This window comes from Vanessa tameamea, chromosome 10 (assembly GCF_037043105.1).
Source record: "Vanessa tameamea isolate UH-Manoa-2023 chromosome 10, ilVanTame1 primary haplotype, whole genome shotgun sequence".
Classification (NCBI taxonomy): Eukaryota; Metazoa; Arthropoda; class Insecta; order Lepidoptera; family Nymphalidae; genus Vanessa; species Vanessa tameamea.
The window spans coordinates 7,638,384-7,658,486 of NC_087318.1; the positions used below are offsets into that span (position 1 = coordinate 7,638,384).

At 39.3% G+C, this 20,103-nt stretch overlaps 1 protein-coding gene across 6 annotated transcripts in view; it reads right to left on the reverse strand.

Annotated features, from left to right (window-relative positions):
* Positions 1–21: 21 nt before the first annotated feature.
* The window catches only part of LOC113399717 (WD repeat and FYVE domain-containing protein 3), a 28,061-nt gene continuing 7,979 nt past the window's right edge, over positions 22–20,103 (reverse strand). For 2 of the 6 annotated variants that reach the window (XM_064216018.1, XM_064216015.1), the window contains 44 exons: positions 19,725–19,892; positions 19,509–19,654; positions 19,281–19,437; positions 18,995–19,191; positions 18,646–18,804; positions 18,136–18,267; positions 17,905–18,059; positions 17,506–17,727; positions 17,186–17,335; positions 16,824–16,993; positions 16,315–16,689; positions 15,841–16,125; positions 14,731–15,311; positions 14,373–14,525; positions 13,718–14,012; positions 13,521–13,641; positions 13,218–13,408; positions 12,708–12,794; positions 11,533–11,742; positions 11,253–11,431; positions 10,931–11,109; positions 10,651–10,853; positions 10,360–10,544; positions 9,847–10,105; positions 9,459–9,604; positions 8,877–8,977; positions 8,671–8,768; positions 7,954–8,183; positions 7,750–7,855; positions 7,519–7,668; positions 7,202–7,420; positions 6,978–7,129; positions 6,721–6,848; positions 6,396–6,630; positions 5,991–6,217; positions 5,662–5,915; positions 5,247–5,498; positions 4,745–4,930; positions 4,339–4,603; positions 3,891–4,181; positions 3,205–3,393; positions 2,853–3,010; positions 2,542–2,649; positions 22–2,314 (listed from right to left, as the gene is read on the reverse strand). In XM_064216018.1, coding sequence (XP_064072088.1) covers positions 2,150–2,314; positions 2,542–2,649; positions 2,853–3,010; positions 3,205–3,393; positions 3,891–4,181; positions 4,339–4,603; positions 4,745–4,930; positions 5,247–5,498; positions 5,662–5,915; positions 5,991–6,217; positions 6,396–6,630; positions 6,721–6,848; positions 6,978–7,129; positions 7,202–7,420; positions 7,519–7,668; positions 7,750–7,855; positions 7,954–8,183; positions 8,671–8,768; positions 8,877–8,977; positions 9,459–9,604; positions 9,847–10,105; positions 10,360–10,544; positions 10,651–10,853; positions 10,931–11,109; positions 11,253–11,431; positions 11,533–11,742; positions 12,708–12,794; positions 13,218–13,408; positions 13,521–13,641; positions 13,718–14,012; positions 14,373–14,525; positions 14,731–15,311; positions 15,841–16,125; positions 16,315–16,689; positions 16,824–16,993; positions 17,186–17,335; positions 17,506–17,727; positions 17,905–18,059; positions 18,136–18,267; positions 18,646–18,804; positions 18,995–19,191; positions 19,281–19,437; positions 19,509–19,654; positions 19,725–19,892 — 8,619 coding nt within the window. In that variant the 3' untranslated portion in view covers positions 22–2,149. Of the gene's footprint in view, positions 2,315–2,541; positions 2,650–2,852; positions 3,011–3,204; positions 3,394–3,890; positions 4,182–4,338; positions 4,604–4,744; positions 4,931–5,246; positions 5,499–5,661; positions 5,916–5,990; positions 6,218–6,395; positions 6,631–6,720; positions 6,849–6,977; positions 7,130–7,201; positions 7,421–7,518; positions 7,669–7,749; positions 7,856–7,953; positions 8,184–8,670; positions 8,769–8,876; positions 8,978–9,458; positions 9,605–9,846; positions 10,106–10,359; positions 10,545–10,650; positions 10,854–10,930; positions 11,110–11,252; positions 11,432–11,532; positions 11,743–12,707; positions 12,795–13,217; positions 13,409–13,520; positions 13,642–13,717; positions 14,013–14,372; positions 14,526–14,730; positions 15,312–15,840; positions 16,126–16,310; positions 16,690–16,823; positions 16,994–17,185; positions 17,336–17,505; positions 17,728–17,904; positions 18,060–18,135; positions 18,268–18,645; positions 18,805–18,994; positions 19,192–19,280; positions 19,438–19,508; positions 19,655–19,724; positions 19,893–20,103 lie in introns of all 6 variants that reach the window. The other 4 variants (XM_064216020.1, XM_064216019.1, XM_064216017.1 and 1 more) reach the window with 3 other exon arrangements.

Below are 20,103 nucleotides of genomic sequence, written 5' to 3' on the forward strand. Positions count from 1 at the left end.
TATAATAATGAAACAAAACACTTTGCTGCACCACTTTATTCATTTATACATGAATATATCAACGGCATAAACTTCAGTGCCTACAAACTACCTAAACAACATAACTATTGTCTGTTATTTTCTTCCTATACAGTTAATGTGATTAGAATCATTCACTTAATAATTACGTAAACACATAGTGATAGATGACATTATTTTAAGGGCAAACGGACATGTGCTAACGGCTTATTGAGGTTACAATAATCATCTTGTTAAAACTTTATACTCATTTATATTTCCTACTATGAATTTACAAATATATAAAACTATTTTGATTAATATATTTAAATACATTAAATTTTTCGCTACACGCAAACCATATCTTCAATAAAAGCTTATTTATTTTGAATAGCTAAAAAAATAAGCAACTATAGGCTGAACAATAAGTCTTTTTTTTTTACACATTTAAACAAATTTAACAAACAGTTCCCATAAACAGACAATAAAAAGGTAACCAGGGCACACAATTATTATCGCCCTGATACAGTAGGTAGTTCTGACTAGGAATGTCGTCCAAATGCATCATGAAAGAAGAAATTACACGAGACAGATATTCAATTTCAATAAATGTCATACAACAAACTACGTACCATAATATAACAGCGACAATGAGTCAACTAATTGATTTACATATAAACATTAATATCGCGTATAATAAGTTTATAAATAGTTTTATTCATTTAATATTTCTTTTCTTAATCACTCGCGAGAAAATTATAAAATAAATTCACGCAAACATGACTAGTACTAATGATAAAATAGTATACTTACACAAATATATGCAAAGACATAAAAAAACTTTGCCAAATAAAATGAGAAAAAAAAAACATTCAAAAATGTAAAGAGCGAAATTATAAAATATCACATTTTGTATAACAATACATAAAACAATTATCATTCGGATTATAAACATATAAATAGTTATTCGAAAATGTACACATTTTAAATATATAGCCTGTGCCATGATTTTTTGGGAATATATTTAAAGGAAATTATTTTACAAAAGAATATTTTCTAAATTGAGATCTAAAAATATATTTAAAATAATATGCATCTTATATTAATTAATACTGACATTTCATAAATAAGAACATTGAATTCGGACTAACAATTATTTAATTGTGTACCTTGAATAGTTAAATCAATATAAAGACTTCAAGAATATAGTATTAGATTGACAATTATTTTGTACGTTGTTAGTAATAAAATGACACCTTAAAGAATCAAGTATGATCAAGGTTAAGCTTTGAATTAATTTTAAAAACCTGTTTAATTTTAAATATAAAAACGAAATCAGTTTTATTGATTGACCTTTACACTGAAGGACAATGGATTACATATCATTAGGTATTTTTAATTTAAATATATACGATCGCGCCATCAGCTTTTTGGTATAAACATATTGCTTACTTGCGAGATCAAGTGCATAAATATAGTTTCATTTTAAGCATTTTATTAATATAATTTAAAAATAATATTATTCAAAATAAATTATAATACCTCTCAATGATTAATGAACGCTAATTTTACATTATAATATTGATTATGACGCCTCTTCAACTGGCTTCATCTTACTTTGGTTACTCATTCTCTCTGGTTATAAAGTTTTTTTTTAACCGGCAATATTATTGTTGTGTTGGACGTTTGTGTCCATAGTGTTAAACATAATTTAAAATGTAATCAAATGTCTTTTTTCTTAATTTCGTGTATAATCTGTCGAAATATTAGACAAGTTGTATTGTGTCTATCTGATTATTAAATTATAATTATTAACTATATTATAATCCTCGGATAACATATATTTTATTAAGGGACATGATCTCATTTCCGTGATTTAAAGCCATTGTATTCAAGCCAATTATTAAACGAATTATTTATATGTCGAAATAATAGAGCTTCCTAATAAGTGTCCGTTGTTGACAAAGCGTTAATCTTGATTGCGGTATTTTCCACATTCTTGATTTCAACAATGAAGCTTTTCGTCAGATTTCATAAATAAATTGTTAATTTTTTTTCTTAGAAAAGCAAGTCTGCCACTTATCGGCTGGGTCGAATTTGACATATTTTGTATATCAGTCATCGGGGCAGGCTGTGAAATGGGAGTAGCGAGCTAGTCGTTGCCGGCGTGGATGTGGTCGTGGCAGCGCTGGCACACGCGCACGGGCCGCAGCGCGCGCAGGCGCCGCACGGGCGCCTCGTAGCGCGAGCAGCGGCCGCAGAACACGGCGCCGCACTCGCGGCAGTGGTGGCGCCGCTCCAGCGCCGTGAACCGCACCTGTACAGAACCATCGGAAGATATTTCTTTACTTTGTCTTCCACTTTTTCGTATTCCGAATTATATTAGAAGTATAATTATACGATTTGTCATTTCCAAAATGAATAATTTAGACTTAGAAAGATATTTTATTTTATATTATATCAACGTACGAGACGAGAGAATGGAGTGAGATTTTGAATTGCAGTATAAAATAATTAAATGTTTTTTTAAATCAGTGTTCTTACTTGGCACTGGGTGCAGTAGGGTGCGGTGTCGTCTCGTATCCAGTGATCGGCGGGACCACCCCTGGCACCCGCCGCACTCGACATATCAGGCGCGGACCACCGGAAAATCTGACAAATAGACACTTCTAAATAAATCTAAATAAAACTTGGTTATTGAACCAAGTTACTTTTTTCAGTAAATAATACTACATTGTCCGTTGCATTTTAGACATATCATACCTTTTTTTTTACATCGTTCAGAAAGTAGCAAAAAATTTGGCTACCGTTAAGCGCACAAAAATAATTTATAAACAAGTATTGTTAATGTATACCCTTCCACGAGCGTCTCCGACGGCCAACCCCCGTCCACTCCTAGCGGCTGCGACCGCAGTGACGGAAGCGGGGCACGCGTTATCGCGACGTTCATATGCCGTATGCATGGTCAATTTACCGCGGAGGACAAGACGTCGCACCCACGTCACACCTGTGTCTATAATTACAGTTAACACCAATTTCATGAGTTAGTTAAATTTTATAAATTATATTTTTATACAACATGCACCAGCAACGTAATTAATGATTTGCTAATGCATCACTGAATCACATCATCATAAAACATCACATCATGTTCAATTGAAGGCTCAAATAAGAAGTACAGATTTCACAAATATTTAGTGTCTTTACCAGGATAAGACGTGTCTTTGACGACGGGTCGCTGCACGGGCGCCGGAGACGAGGGTGCGGAGAGAACTACAAACGAGTCTGTGAGACTGGTGTCCGACTTGCTCGGCCGGAGCCCGCCCTCTGGAGTCTCCATCGATTGTGTCGTCTCTACGGAACTCGTTTCGCTGGAATCGCCAATGCTGCCGCCACCTGTTTGTAAAATTATATTATATATCTGTAGAATAATCTTATGAGTAAGTTAAATATTAAAATTAGTTGATGAGTCGAGCTCGACTGGACCAGTTAGATCAAAGTTAACCAAAATTTTGAAACCCAAGGTGCATTCCAATTTAGTCAAGCAACACTGATCTACATGCGCTTATATATCAATTATCAAATAAGGTAAAGAAATTTACTTTTGACGGACGTAATTCTGTCACATGTTTATCTCAGAACCGGCAGTGGAGGATCGTTAATTTGTTAAAAGCTTCCGTCAACAAGAGAAGAGACCTTTGCCCATCATTGGGACATTTACAGGTGAATACTCAATAGAAAATATGGGAAATTTAACATATATCATTTGTCAACGTTTTTAGTTTAGGTTATATTTTTACTTAATATTGTAGTATGATTATTAAATGTTGCAGAAAGTTTAAATGTTTTTTATTTCAATTAAACACTAAATTACAACATATCCAAAATCTTACTTTTACGAAACAAAGGATTAGCCTTTGATTTCCGCCTCAGAACAACGTTCCCCTGCTTTTGTAGTTTGCTTCTATGCGTTACACTTTCTTTTTCATCTTCTAAGTCTTTTTCATTATCGTATTCCTCTTTTGTTTCCTCACAAGAATCAATTTCTTCTTTCCTTTCGTACTGCGGTTCTTCGTTATCACTGCAAATGTCTTTTTCATCATGTCGACGAGCCGATTCTTTCGCGCTTGTCGTTTCACCTGTATCCGAAAGCGAACTTTCCGATCCTGATTTCGTGAGATTTCCTGAAACGATTAAATAAATATTTTCTTTTCTCATTTCAATACTATTTGTTCACGTCATCATAAAGGTAACTTTATCATATAAATGATATTTCGTGAAATAAGCTTGATTCGAAAGTTATTTGAACTTTACTAAATATTTTAAAGAATAAACATTTACCTGCATGATCTTGCGACAAGCTCATTTGCTTAACTAACGCCTCGACTCGTTTAATCGCGGCTTCCCTTTCGCACGGTTCAATATCCTCCGTCTTTGTGTTATCAGATTTGACGTCACTCTCAGACTTGGCGTCCTCGCTATCTTGCAAGGAAATTTGGTTCAATGTTTCTTTATTAATGGTACTCGGTTGGTCCTCTGTGCTGTCCACGTCGGTACTCCTCACTTCATCATCTACTGTTTTTGCGAGGTAGTCTATAGACCACATCTGTGGAAATATTTGTTTTATCAAAAAACTCTATTAAAACGTATAAAAAAATTTAAAAAATTATTATATTTATAATTATTTTATTAATTATTTGTTATAAAATGATGTAACAAACACTAGATTGTTGGTCGCAGTTCGTACCCTGACGACGCCATCCGTGGAGCCGGTGATGACGACGTTGAGTGGGTCCCACTCGCGCGTCTGGCTGAAGGCCACGCACAGCACCTGCGGCGCGCGCTCCCCGCCGCCCGTGTCCACCGCGCCCAGCGGCGAGCCGTTGATGGACCACACGTGCAGCCAGCTGCCGCTGCACGTGGCTATGTCGCCCTGCCAACGGAAACCACACACATTGCTATCAACCATCCATGACCATCAACACTTAGCTTAAAGAATTGTACAGTTGCGTACGCTTTTCGTTTTAGTAATAATAAAATGCGACAACGAAAAGCGAATACAACGGTCCTGTCGATGACTCCGCTGCATTATCTTTACAAATAAACATATACAAGATTAATTAAGGGTACTCAGTATTATCGTGCTAATAACATTCGGCCACAATGAACAAAGTTGGATATGGCGCATCGAGATCGGCCGTATAATTAGTCAGTGGGATCATGCGACACGATAGTGCTTGTGAGCTCACGGTGAGGTCGTCGATGGCGAGCGCGGAGACGGGCGGCGGCGGCGCGGGCGCGGCGGGCGACGGCACGAGCTGCCGCACGAAGGCGCCGCGCTCCACGTCCCACACGATGAGCTGCCCGTCGCGGCTGCCGCTCACCACCAGGTTGTAGGCGGCGCTGGCGGCCAGGCACGTGACCGCCTCCTCATGCCCGTACAGGCATGTCTTCACGGCCAGCCGCCGCCGGCGCGACCAGTACTGCCACACGGTCACCACCTGCCGGACGCACGTTCGTTTACGACCGACTACAAATATAGCTATATTGCCGACCTAGAACTCAGCGAATATATTTTATTTCACATTGTGAGTGTAACTGACGGTAAAGTTATTAATGAGCGCAAGACCCGATTTATAATCGGTTTTAAAAATGGAAGCTTACGGTACTCGTGCCGGCCGTCACTATGGTCTTGTCGGAGAGGCACACGCACGTCACGATCTCTCCGCAAGCTTGCGCTACAGTTTCGCACACAAATATTGTTTTATCGTTATCGTAATTTCCGATTCGTAGGGAATGGTCCGCGAATCCCCACGCCACATATTTGTTATATGATGGGGGCATCAGCACTTTGTTTTGTTCCACGGCCAAGATTGCCTTGTCCGTATAGAGTATTTGTCCGACTGGCCCTTTAACTTCTGTAAATAATAGTTATCATTAGAATTTAACTATGAAACAGCGCGATATTATATAAAAATTACATATATATTTACCTTTTACGGGTTGCAAAGATGGTCTCAAATTCTCCAAATTATGAAAGAATAATTTCTCTGGAGGAGTTATGCCTTGAGATGGTATAATATTATTAGGATCCAAAATAGTTGAACTTCTTTGTGACATTTTTTTACTAGGGTGCGCTTTCTTGAACAACTGCTTCGGTATTTGTCCGAAATTATTAATGAAACCTATCGTTGCATTCTTCTTAAGAGGATCATCGATGCTAGAAGAAAATAATTATTAATCATTTATTTATTGCTTGAACAGTTAATTAAAGCACAAAATAAATGTTTGAAAATTCTCAGGAGAGGACCACCTTAAACTATGAAATGTTTTAAGAGATTGTTTTTTAGCCGAAACTAATCTTTAACGTATTCACCCAAAAATATTTGTCCACTTACTTGTATATATCGACATTTCCTTCATAGAATAAATGATGGAAGACGTTTGAAGCTTCCACTGCGGGCGGTCCCTGCTGCTTGTATCCAAACACGAGATCAATCCAATGATGCAATCTATGAGACACGTAGTCAGATTCGAGCGCTGCTCGGTGCATACGGATGAATTCACGAGGATCGTCTTTGGCCCAGGGAGGTAACACGACGTCTCCTAAAGCTACACCCGACTGTTTGCTTCCTAAATATAAAAAAATATATATATATAATATAATTTTCAATATTTATTCATTGCAGTTAAATTAATTTGTGTATTGTTTCAAAAGTGTACCTAAATCGAAATTGTTGGAGTTAACTAGAAATTCAGGTAAATAAAAAAATTCCGGTATTAATTCTTTAACGTCGGCCATATTATGGCGAGATGCAGAATTCCATGCTTCTTTGATCGAGTGGAACATTCTGCAACAAGAGTACGCAATTACAAAGTTAGAGTAATAAAATAATAATATTATAAATGGCAAAACTTTAGGCCCTTTAATTAAATAAAATTGATTATACTAAAATTATTTTATTCTTATACTCCCGTACCTATCCGCTAAATCAAAATGTCCGCCTTGAAGTCTTAAAAAATGCTGTGTGAACGGCTCCATACGCACAAGATAAGAACATACTATCATAGCTGACGAATAGTGGGTTCCGTAGTGATACGGCGGTGTTTCACCGTGAGGGTCATCCCACTCCTGCGAAATATATAAATAATTCAAGTTATCCATACTTTTTTCTCATTATTTATTCATCATTAACCTACTAACCTTATATCTCTTTCTAAATTGTTCCAACCTATCTGAACTTTGGGCTCCCATTGGCTTGGACAGGTCTCTGAAAGTCGCCGGGTGAGTCAAATCCAGTTCCAAGGAATCGTAGTCGGCCAAAATCCATGGGAAAACTGGATATTGCATGAGATCATTGTACGACCGCCCCGCCAGTGTGTTGAGATGCATGAGATATTGGAAATTAGATATTTCTCCTCTCTGAAAAAATAATGCAATTAACAAATAAAAGTAAAGTAAAAAGTAAGTGGTTGATCGATTATACAATTCGACAAAAATCTTAACGTCGGTTCCCGTACCAGCCACCGTTGTGTGACAGAAGTGTCTCCGATGAGCGTGGCCAGCAGGCCGGCCGGCTGCTCCACCGCCACCCCGCGCTTCTGCCCCGCCACCGAGCCGGCCGCGCTGTCCGCCATGCCGGTTGCGAGTGCCGTGAAACGACTGTATACCTAAAACACAACAATAACCAATTAAATCTTAAATAAAGCAAAAAAGTAAACGCAAGAAGAAAAAACTAATTGTTAGTTTACCTTATTTCGCACTTTCCGTGGAAACGCTAGCAAATAATTTCGACCATCGCTAGAAAAAACTTCTAAAGCTATCGGTTGCAGTAAATATCTTCTTTTATGAACCTCTCTAAAAAAAATAACATGAGAAAATATTATGAAATTATATGCTAAATAAATAATTAATTATTTTATCAGGTAAAAAATATTGATGCGTCCCATACACACCTGATATCTTCATACAAAAACTTGGAACATTGTCTCTGATTGCTCCTCTGTATACCCTGACTAGGTAAAATAGGGTCATAATCGTCGGGGCAACTGTCTAAGTCCCGAATTTCTCTATTTTTAAGGAGAGTGAATCCATCTATTACGTAGCAGTGTTCGCGACCGAAAAGCAAAAGCCCCTCTGTCGTGTCGAGGCCTTGTATACGCGCGCAGCGGAACATGTGGGTAATCTTGAAATTACAGGAAAAATGCATTACAATCATATATTACACACTTACACGCACGCACACGCACGCACACACACGCACGCACACGCACATACAGTAACACGCACGTAAACTCACGCACCCACAAAAAAAATAAAAAAAATCATATCTCTAAATTATTTACTTATAAACATTTTACATAAGATACGTTTTGTAATTACCCAGGCGATATCTCTAATGTATTTTAATTATTTCAACTTTCGAGGAGAGGACAGCACTTGATCTGTGTTTCTTTTGATGACCATATTATATTATACATTAAGACTTTAGTCATAGTGCAATCATGTAATAGTTTTATAGATTATTTTTGTGTGAAAAATAAATATATTATAAAATTATTTTTATTTTTTTTTAAGTTTATTTAAAAGTATTCGAATGAAATCAAAATTCACGCAAACGACGTTTTTTGAAATTTACTGACTTAACTATATTGCTAGTTGCTTTTCAGTACCTTCTCATGGTGCTCCAATAATCTCAATAGTGTTTGATTATCCGGCGGTGGAGGTTGCGGCTCATCCTCGTCTTCTGCGTCTGGTCCGTCTTCGTTAGCTGTAATAAGAGATTATTGTATTTAATTAAGTTAAATTTTCATTATTTTTGGCTTGCAAACATGTATTTTTTAATGTGATAAAATAAGATTGTAAAACTTAGTAATACCTTCAGTTGATTGATTCGTTCCTCGGCTAACAACGCCACTGCTGACGAGATCCGATGGCGAACCTTCGTCGTTAGGTACTTCGATTGATGAATCTTTATTACTGTAATATTTATATTTTTATAAAATTTCTTATATAAATACTTGGTATTGTTGACACCAATCAAAAAGCTAGGTCTGGAGTTACTGTAAGTGGCGTCAAAATATTGCGATTTGTATTATGCGATGAGAAGGCTGAAGCAGGATAAACGTAAGGGAAACTTGCTTTTAGTGTGTGTCAGTGTCGAAAGACAGTATCATATATTATATGAACAACAATTGCTATTTTTGTGTTTTCAGTTATGGTATATTAACATTTCTTATGTTTGAGTTACTATATTACGAAATGACTCATTTTTACTCTACTCAAATAATTTTTTACTCCTATAATGCTTAATACAAGACGATAATTTTATTTCGTTGATACTTTTAATTATTGTATATTTTATAGGATTCATATTGGACCAAGGACGGCCACTTGTAGCAAAAGATTAAGGTGAACTAGAAGTATGGTGGCAGCAAATGTTTAATTTTATATATATTACCTTTGTATTTCTTCTTCAAACGTTTGCAGTTCAGTCGGTTCTATACCATCCGTTTCCCCGACGTTGGTCGACCCACGCGATTGTTGATATATCCTGTAGTATTCTTTACTGTCTCGACTTTGTGCCACTTTGTACTTTAATTGTCTCTGTTTAAGTAATAATTGTAAATTAAGTTTATGATCGATGATTAACAAATGACCTAACGTCAATAGGTATATTATAGTGCATAATCATGTGCTCAAATACAAATGCACTCAACTAGTCTTAGTTGGATGGTCGCAAAATAGCACAAGTCGTACAAGCTACTAGACGACTAGACGACCGACGCAGACAAATATAATACCGAATCCATTCGTTAGTTTGGATTCGAGTGAAACATGCAACTCACGTTGTCGCTGCCCTCGAGATGCGGGCGGTGCGGGTAGTGCGTGTAGAAGGCGAGGTTGCGGCGCAGCTGCTTGCGCATGCGGCACGGGCCCTCGGTGCAGTGCAGCGCCCACTTGTCCAGCGGCGGCGCGCGCGGCGGGCCCCACAGGCCGCGCTCGCGGGTCAGCTCGCGCCACGCGCCGCCCCACTCCGCCTGCACGTAGCGCGTCGTGTGCGCCGCCGTGTTGGCGCTCGTCGCCAGCGCCGCGCCCCACGCCTGTCTGCGCGCCACACACCCGACATACGAAACAATTTCTCTCGACAACTCGTATTCACTCTAATCTTACTTCCGGAGTTCCGATAGTATTTTCAAGGATATTCAAAACATTGTATTTCACGAATTCTATATGAAAACCACTTATTAACTAGTAGAGATGATTGTGGTGCTATCGTGTCAATTTAAAGTCCAAGTTGTTTATTTATTTTTACTTCTGCAACTGCATTTGGCTACTATAACTGTGTCTAAGTGACTCACCTCACAAGCTGCACATGATCTTGCATATAAGCCAGAGCGTGTTCTCGCGGTAGATGAGCCCTCTGTTTAGCGGAGTCCTCCTTTTTTACTTTTGTTCTAGATGCCAAACGGGTCAAGCCACCGGTCACTTTCTGAATTTTGGATTGAATCTGATTATGGAGCTCCCACGGAACTCGATAGACCGCCTGCAACGATTTTTTTTATCTTTAAGTTCCTCGGCCGAGCAGCCCATTAAATCAATGCGAACACATGTAAGAACGTATACAAGAACGTAAATAGGAGTGCGGGTACCTTGCGCTCGGTGTCGATGTAGCCGAGCCACAGGCGGTGCGCGCAGTCGGCCAGCTGCTCGCGCGCCAGGCCGAGGTCGGGCGCGCGCGCGGCGGCGGCGGGCGGCGCCAGCGACGCCTTGAACACCTCCTCGATGGCGGGCTTCTTGCACGCGTACAGCTCCTCCCACACGCGCCGCGCCGCGCCCGCCATCAGGTTGCGACCTGCCGGCTCGTGCTGGTCACTGCTCGCCTCGTAAGGTATTAGTCGCACTGTGGGGGGGGGGGGGCGGGATCGTTACCTTGATGCGCCGTCAGCCTGTCGTCTCTGGATTCGAGGTCGCCGCTGGGGTTGACGTGCCACGTCGTCCGCATGTGCGACTCCAGGACGATCTTCATGTTCGCGTTCAATTGCAGTAGACAGTATGTTAGGCATCCTATGAATTCCAACTCGTGGTTTCCGGCTCCGAATATCAGCAACCTAGTAATTTTGTGAGAATGAAGAACTTAATCAGATTCTTTTTTACGCAATTGTTATTCAAAAAACATTAAGCTTTCCCTGTATAATACATTAGCTTTGTAGCTTAAGCTGTTTTTATCGAACCGTTGCCGCTATTCAAATACCTGTTCGTCGTGAGTTTGTGCAATGCTTCTAACACAGACATTTGGTCGGCTATGGAGTCTGTAGACCGTGACAGTAAAAACAATATAGTTCTATTTAGGCAGTGATGTAATCCTTCTAGAGATATAACCGATGATTTCTTCTTAGCTTGAGTCAGTAATTTTACCAAGAAATCGAATACCTGCAAAACATTATTACAATAAGGCCAATATATAAAAGAAGGGAAAATTATAAATATATTTAAAAATGTGTAATTTAATGGGCGAAACGTATTAAACGAACCTCGTGTGGATCTCTCGACAGCTGACCCTGCCACAATTTATCAACAAGTCGCGCAGCTAAATAGCAGACATTGGAGATATTGGACTCGGTACCAAAAAGTTCAGTATTCAACAAATTTTCCATTATTGTTGTTAAAACTTCAGTTTGATATTCGATCTGCTGCTGACTCGTCGAGTTCGCTGGCGAAGCGTCCAGAACTAAATCTATGACCTGAAATTGATATTACAAGCATTATTTAAGTTTAAATAACTTTTATGGGATTAGAATTAGTCATTTTGAGTGCAAGGCGTGCATGTTAGTAGAATTTTGATATTTATTTTAAAAACATTTTTGTTATTTATCCAACAAGAAGAAACCATATACTCGGTGTTAATAAGTATTATAAGATGTTCTTAATAAGGAATAAAATAAATTGTTTATTCATGTTTGTTGAGAAATGTCAAGACAAAGTTGAAAACATATTCTTAAATAAAATGAAATATTACAATTTCCAAATTTAGATAAATGAAATGCGAAAAAAATCCTAAATGAAGTTTAACAGTTAAAGGTATAAAATACATACAAAAGTAAAAAATATATTATGTGGCGGTGACGTCAACGCATTAAATGATACCCCTAATAAAATATGGCGTTTTAAGACCAAACACAAAAAAAATAACAATCAAATACATTCATTAACTTAGTCACAAGACATTTTTTTCATTTCATTAATTTACAACATCCTATAACATTATCGTAAATATTTTTACATAAATACTAGCGGATCAATAATTTACAGCCAAAATAGATCAAACTTTAACATTCCTTATTCACAAAATTATGAATCTAAAGTAATGGCGGTTGAAGTCAAAAGGATCTGTATATAATATTATAATGTAAATTGACTAGACAATCGTTTTTATTAATCGATTTATAACGTAGTTATTAACTTTATTCGTCACGAGCGCTGAATATTAAATATTCATCTTATTATTTACTATTAGCAGTAACTATCTCTTCACTTTAAAGAGTGTTTTTTGTTGTGAGTTGTTATTTGTATGTTTTATTATTCAAGAATGCAACAAGAACTTACATACGTGGGAACTTTGTAAGATTTGAAGATAAGCGTTAATAAAGCATTAGTATCGCAGGTATGTTACAGGATAAACAATATAGTCTAATATCCACATATTTACGCTATAAAAGTAAGATCTTGGTGGGGCGGAGCAGGGACTACATGGCGTACAAAACATTGACGGAGCCGCGGGGTCAGAGGACGCGCTCTAGAAACAATATCACTCGCTATAGCTGCTAGTTTGGCGCTGCACCTTATCTATTAGCTCATACCCAGTTATATAAAACATTAAACTATATTGATAACATATAATTGGATGATTTAACAAAATAAAACTGTCGTATAATACTGCCCATGCGTCATACGTTTATCAGACCATAGATGTTAAATCGTCAAACGTTAGTTTTGATTTCTTTTAATTTATGAATAAATATATACAACCATATTTTTTAAATATATATTACGAAAAAATTATTTGTTCGTTGCCTTCAGTATTAGGTTACATGCATAATCAAATGTGGTTACTCCACAGCCGGATTTGCAATATTAATGTCGCGGAATAAACTACAATAATCATCATCAATGTAAGCTGTTCTATTTTACTTCGCTTACACGAAAATAAGGGTCTCACCGGAGCGGCTTTAGCGGAGACTCCGAGGGGTAGTGAATCGAGAACGATCACGCGCAGGAAGTCCATCACGACTTGTCTGGCGGCGTGCTGCGTCAGCGCCGCGCCCGCCGCCGCGCCCGCGCCCGCTGCCGCGCCCGCCTCCTCCGCGCCCGGCGTCGATGCGCCTGAACTGTCACCACTCTCGCAGATCGCTATGAGGATGAACAAAACTAAATTATTCTTTCCTTGTGAATTGAAGTTAATATGCTTTTGTTAAAAAATAATTTGCTTAAGTGATTTATTTGTATAATCAGTGAAACTTACGCATGTGAATATCATCTTTCGTATTCGGGGGAAAGAGGGTGGACGCCAATGCGGTGAGCACTTCGGCGCTCATCATTAATGAAACGAAATCCGGCAGGGTATTATAGAACGAAAATAAAACCTAAAAACCGAAAAACACGTGAGCACTACACTTCAGATATCAGTAAATCTAATATGGCTGTAAAAACGAGTCGTACTTGAATTATGGCAACGGGATGGTCGCTGAGCCACTCCGGCAACGATTCGGGCTCCGCGTGTATCAGCGCCCTCACGGTCGCCAGTAGTATGACCACGGCCTCGGGGCAGAGCGTGATCCTGGCGGCCACGGCGGCGGACGACTGCCGCGAGGGCACGGCGCTGCCCCACGCCGCCCCCCACACGCGCTCCACGGACACCGCCCGGTCCGTGCTCAGGTGGTGCATCGGCTGGCCGAGGGCGAGACCGAACAGAAGGTAGTACAGCTCCGGAATTTGTAAATGGAACAGGGATAGCCTACAAACGAATTAGTTTTGGGTTAGATAATACTCAAAACGATTTAACATATACATACATATTACATTATTTTTATAATTGATGAACATCAATTATTGTATACAATATTTCATAGACACAACAAAATACGTAAGATACATATTACAGTACGTCGAATCTTTATTGTTTTTAAATCAAAATGTAAAAACTTACCCCACGAAATCCTGAATAACTTTAATTACATTCCGTTTCGCTCATCGAGCGTTATTGAAGGTCAAATCTCTATTGCTTTTAATCTAAAATCTACGCTCACATATTAACTAAGCGACAATAGAAGAGAATTGATAAATTTAGTATCGATTGTAAATAGCAGTACAGTACCAGGCGAGCAGCGTGAACCCGGAGGTGTAGAGTAGCTGCGTGTGCAGGTGCGAGTGCGAGTGCACGGCGGCGGTCAGCACCACGCCCGTCTGCTGCGACGCCACGAGCTCTGTGTGGCGCAGCCAGCCACCCGTGCCGGCACTCTCGCGGAACCTGCCGGTCACGAACAGTGTCAGAAAACTAACAAATCATTTTACCGCACACTACACTGTGTTATACAAACATATAGGAGAAGAAAATTTCCAATTTATTTAAATTACTTTTTTCGTTTTCCATAATAAACGAATAATAAAGTGGAAAATGGACCATATCATCAAGAAACACTGCTAAAAGAAAGTAGACTTGATAGCGAATGTACCTTTGCATTATGGATGACTGCTGTCCTTGACCAGAACAGAGAACCACTAATATTTTCAATGCCAGTAAAACTGAGCTCGGATGAACATTCTCTTGCATAAAACTCAGAAGCCAATCGGTTCCGAGAACTCTCGATACTTCCTCGCATACAATTGTACTTTCCACATTTCTTGTCATTACTACGAGACAATGTATAAAGCATAGGCATTTATTTCTCAGAAGAATTATTTCGCCTTCACATTCCTTGTCAGAATCTCCTTCCTTTACCACAACTCCTTGCTCTGATTGAGAGGGAAGTGGTAGTGTATACGCCAGGAATTGTCCGAGGCAGAGTAAATCGCTGGGTCTAGGCTGACCTCCTAACAGGTTTGCTAGTAACTGAATCAGAACATTCTTTGTGCTTGCAACCCTTATATCGTTCACGATATAGAGTAGTTTAGGTACTAGTTGCAGTTCTCTCATTGTGCGTAAATTGTGCGTTCTGTGTGCTGTTTCTGTTGCTAGTTCAAATAAATGTTCTAGAAGGGATTTTATAAGACCACCTGGTGCATTCAACCATACTTCAAGATCACATATTAGATCCTTAAAAAAAAGATTATATTGTGATTAAATAATATAAAAAATTTTAGGAACACGAAACTTATTTGTCAACACAAGAAATCGTGAGTGCTTTAATTAAAAAAACGAGTGGCGTCTTTTTGAATTTAAATATGCAATGAAAAGAACTATTTGCAAAATTAGGTCCGTTACAACGTAGGACTAAAATATTAGGCACTGCGTAGGACAGCGACCTTGGCTTATAATGTAACTTTTATCTGTGAATTTGGATCATTAATCTAATTTTCTTTTCATCAAATTATTTAATATCGCGGAGCACTCGCCGAGGCTAAAATCACTGCGAGTGTTCTGAGGTTAAAGCAAACTCCCGCTTACGAGGGAACCACTACTAAGTCTATGTAATTGATGAGATTAATACGAGACATGCTGTAGATGAACAAATAATATACGAAATATAGAAGTTGCTTAAAAATATTTACTAATATATATCTTTACACGATGAGAAGATGTATATGAAATCACAAGTATATATTATATAACCATATTAAGTTACCTGAAATGCGGTTAAATTTGGAATCGACGAAGTTTCTTTTTGGCTATCGACTGTGCCAACTAAGCCGAATATTAAATGCAAGATGTGGGAATTAAGTAAAGGTTTCTTTTTCTTCAACAGCATTGCCAGTGTTTGGTATCCTTTTCTGCGGTCCATTTCTGCTTGAGCCGCCTTGTTAGAACGTACTACGCACACAAGAGCCTTAACCCCAGCATACAAACACTCAACATCTTGCGCCATTGCTATCAACCCAAGTAATACGGAACATCCACCTACTGTATCTATCTGCAAAAAAAATGGTTAAAGTTTATATTATGTTTCATCATTTCTATATCACGTTTTTTTTTATAGTTAATTGTTATATTAAAAAGGAATTCCATATCAACATATATGAGTATTTAAAAAAAATCCAAATATAGACTAATTAAATTTATTGATGATGGTTACAGTAAATTATTATTCAAATCAACTTGCCATGATAGCCGCTGGCTTTGGACTGAACACTCTCACTCCCAGATATCCAACCACCGTTCCACCTAAGCATCGAGCTGGACCCATTAGATGGCCTGCAGAATTGTGCAATATTCGTATAGGCGTCGCGTTCTCGTGCGACGACATACCTAGTTGTTTCGCTATAGCCTTATTATCGTTTTTGCTGTAAACCTTGCGTATCTTAGCAAGGGTGAGTTGGGAGATCGCACGAGCGTTTATCCCAAAAACTACTTTTTCCTCGGCAATCAGGGGCGCTAGGGGTTCTTGATTTTGTCCAGGTGGTAACGGAGCTTGTAGAGTTCCCACGTAGTGTGGCCCGAGCTGATATATTATTGAGACAGTTTGCGCGGAGAGTACCTTAAACAAGATAAAAATAATGAGATTAAAATTATTTAGTACAAACGATTGTCGACTTTGTTGACTTTGAAGGGTTTATATAATTGTATTAATTTGGTTCATCAAAATCAGAAGCATCAATCCAAAAAACTCACGTCCTCCAGCAGCAGCGCGGGCCCCTGGCGCCACACGAGGCGCGAGTAGCGGCGCCACTGCGGCGGCGTGCCCACCACGCAGTACACGCTGGACGCGCCCGACAGCGTGGCCGCGCCGCCGCCGGGGTTGGCGCTCACGTAGTGCAGCTTGCCCGAGTGCATGTGTTGTCCTGGCGATAGAAAAATCTATAATCGTATTCGATCGATTCTTTTAATTGACATCGCGAAACACTCCCATACCACTGAGATGCATCAAGAACTTAAGCCGCCACGTCCACAGGATTTAGCGTGACGATAACGATTTCCGTGCGGGTTGACCGATAAGAGATCTATATATTCGTCGGACGTCGACGACTACGCACCGTCTAGATAGAGTGAGAAGGAGGAGTTCTTGAGCACGGCCCTGTTGAAGAGCAGCGCGAGGTGGTGCCACTGCCCCTCGTGCTGCAGGTCGGGGCACCACACGCGCGCGCCGCACTCGCCGACGCCGTCCGGCTCCCACTCGCCTACGTCTCCAAAATATGCAAATAGATTGTTTATTACTGTTTGACGTTGTTTACTGCGGAAAAAAGGCAAAATATCAATAACCTACAGGACATAGGTGTACACGTTTGTATACATAGTTTCTATACGTTTTCTTGAAACAATAATTTTATTAAATTAATTCTATGTAGTAACTTACTGTGTGGAACTAAAGTCTCCTGTGTCGATACAATAATAGCCTTATCTCTCGCAGACAGTACTACGGTGAGACATACGAGGTGTTCGTCCCGACTATTGTTAATGTTCCGAACAAGCGTCAATAGCCTCACGCAGTGCGGGTCGGTGCGCGGATCGGAGTATTTCTCCACGCATATCCATGTCGAATACGTCAATCCTGTTTGTGGTGGAAATACTCTGTCACCTACAAAATAATAAAAATCAATACTTATTATTTTTGTAATAAATATATAAGAAAATAACTACAGGGAGTATCGACATCGTTACACATTTGTTATTTTTTACTGCCCCAATGTCTTTTGCAGGTTGGTCTTATATAAAAAAAGATGAAATTATGCAATGAAAGTTGTCACTATCTTACCAGAGCCGATTCCACCGAGAGTGGTATTGTCTTGAGTTCCGAGCGCATTCAAGTTGGCCGACTGAGGAGCAATGCTCGGTAAATATAAACAACCGAATCCTTCCGCAGACATATCGAACTCAACGAATGGGGGCTGAGTGCACGAGTTTTGTGACCTGATCGATATACATTTATAGCTATAATGAGTTACTTGAACGTATTATAAGCATTTCTCAAAAGACATAGAGATACCTGTAATCTCGGGGCGTCGTCATCGAGACTAACGTCTTGATTCGAGTGAGCGGGACCGGCCCACCGGGCTGCCAAACCTGTCCCGGCTCGGGAGCAAGGCAATTTAGAGGATTTCCCATTCGTAGGAATTCCCTGAAATGCAAAGCGAAAATAAAGTACAATGCTGTCTACGTATGTAAGGCTAGTTTTTTTGTTAATGGTTTATAAAACTAGCTACAATCTTTAGGTATATAGTTATATGAAAATAAATAGCAACCTGTCTCTAAGTGAAAATAGATCGCAATTTGCTTGACATGAACACAGCATACTTATATATGTGTAACTATCATGGGGTGTACAGTAATTAAAAATACATGAATAACGTAATATTTTAAACTAAATCTTAAACATTAAATCATAATTAATAAAAAAAAAACAGATAAATTACACAAATAAAATATTAATAATAAAATACATAAACAATACATTACAATGAATGAATTTGTTTTGAAAATGAAGGGCTATGCTCACCGCAGCTCGGCGGGGCGCAGCGCGTGCGCGGCGAGGCGCTCCAGCACGTACATGGCGGGTGCGTGCAGCGGGTGGCGCTCCGCCCGCAGCGCCGCGCCGCACACGCGCAGCACCTCGCCCGCCAGCCCCGCGCCGCACATCACTTGCTGGTTGCGCTCGCTGCAACACGGGACGGATTTGTTTATCGTTACAATTATTGAATAGTAGCCCAATCGCTTGCCCGAGTTACGGTCTTCCGAATATTGTAATTATTATAATAATCTGTAACGCAAGCTGTAAATTTTTATCGACTCAATCGAAAAATCATCGGAAGCCATTCGTTACTATTAAGATAACCCGAACCGCTCACCTCCTGACGAGACTCTTGAGTACGTGTGCGAGGTAGTCCCGCATGGCGCGAGCGTGCGGCGCGTGTTCGGGCGGGCGCGGCAGGGCGGGCAGCAGCTTCGCCAGCACTATGACCACGCCCGAGTGCACGACCCACGCCTCCCCGCTCGTTGAGGCCGTCGCGAGGTTGAGAGGGGTGGCGCGGCCCGCTGGTTTAGCCTACGAAAATATAATTAAGACTATATAAAAACAGCTTCCAATATGAAATATGTTTGTATGCTGATGATACTAGTAAATAGTAAAGCTACCTCGTTGATAGCAGAGCTTTGCCTCGTCAAGCTTGGGGACTTTACGTTGAGTGAACCACAAAACGTTGGCTTGTCGAACGAATCGAGCGCAACGTCGTAGAGCAACCTCAATACGATACATGCGTTTACAAAAACGACTGGTATATTATCTGGTAATCTGAAAATGAAACAAAAATGATATAATACAGTTTAAAAATAGTATTTATTTTATAATCGATGAAAACTTACGTCATTTCTAATATATTTCCCGTAAAAAGGTCGTGAAAAACTTCATAGAGCTCTGGATCGCCCGGTTCCGTATCATTTTGCAACTCGACATCCTCGGTAAAGCAACCCAATAATCGTATCGTTTCGTACAATGTTGTCATGCAAATCTAAAATTTGAACATTTCGAATGAGATTGAACTTCATAAATACTTGAAAAACGAAAAGAAATTACATTACCTCGTGATGAAAAAATTTGGCATTTGCAGGTTCGAACCTCATCGCCGTACTAATAGTGTAGAATACTATATGTATTAGATTTAGCATGTCGGGATCTATCAATTCATTTCCTTTAAGTCTACCTTCCAGAGAGACTAGTACACTTGTTACATATACAAATCCGCTAACCTGGAAGTAGTAAGTACATTTCAATTTTATTTTATAAATTAAATAATAAGTTTAATCTATACATCGATGAAGTATATCTATAGTCTATTCCAATGGCAGAATGAGTAATGATAAACAAACCTTGAAGTTGAATATTCCATGCGATTTGCTATATTTTTCAAGATTCCACCATTTTAGATCTCAACCTGTCATGTCAATTTAAGGCCAAAGT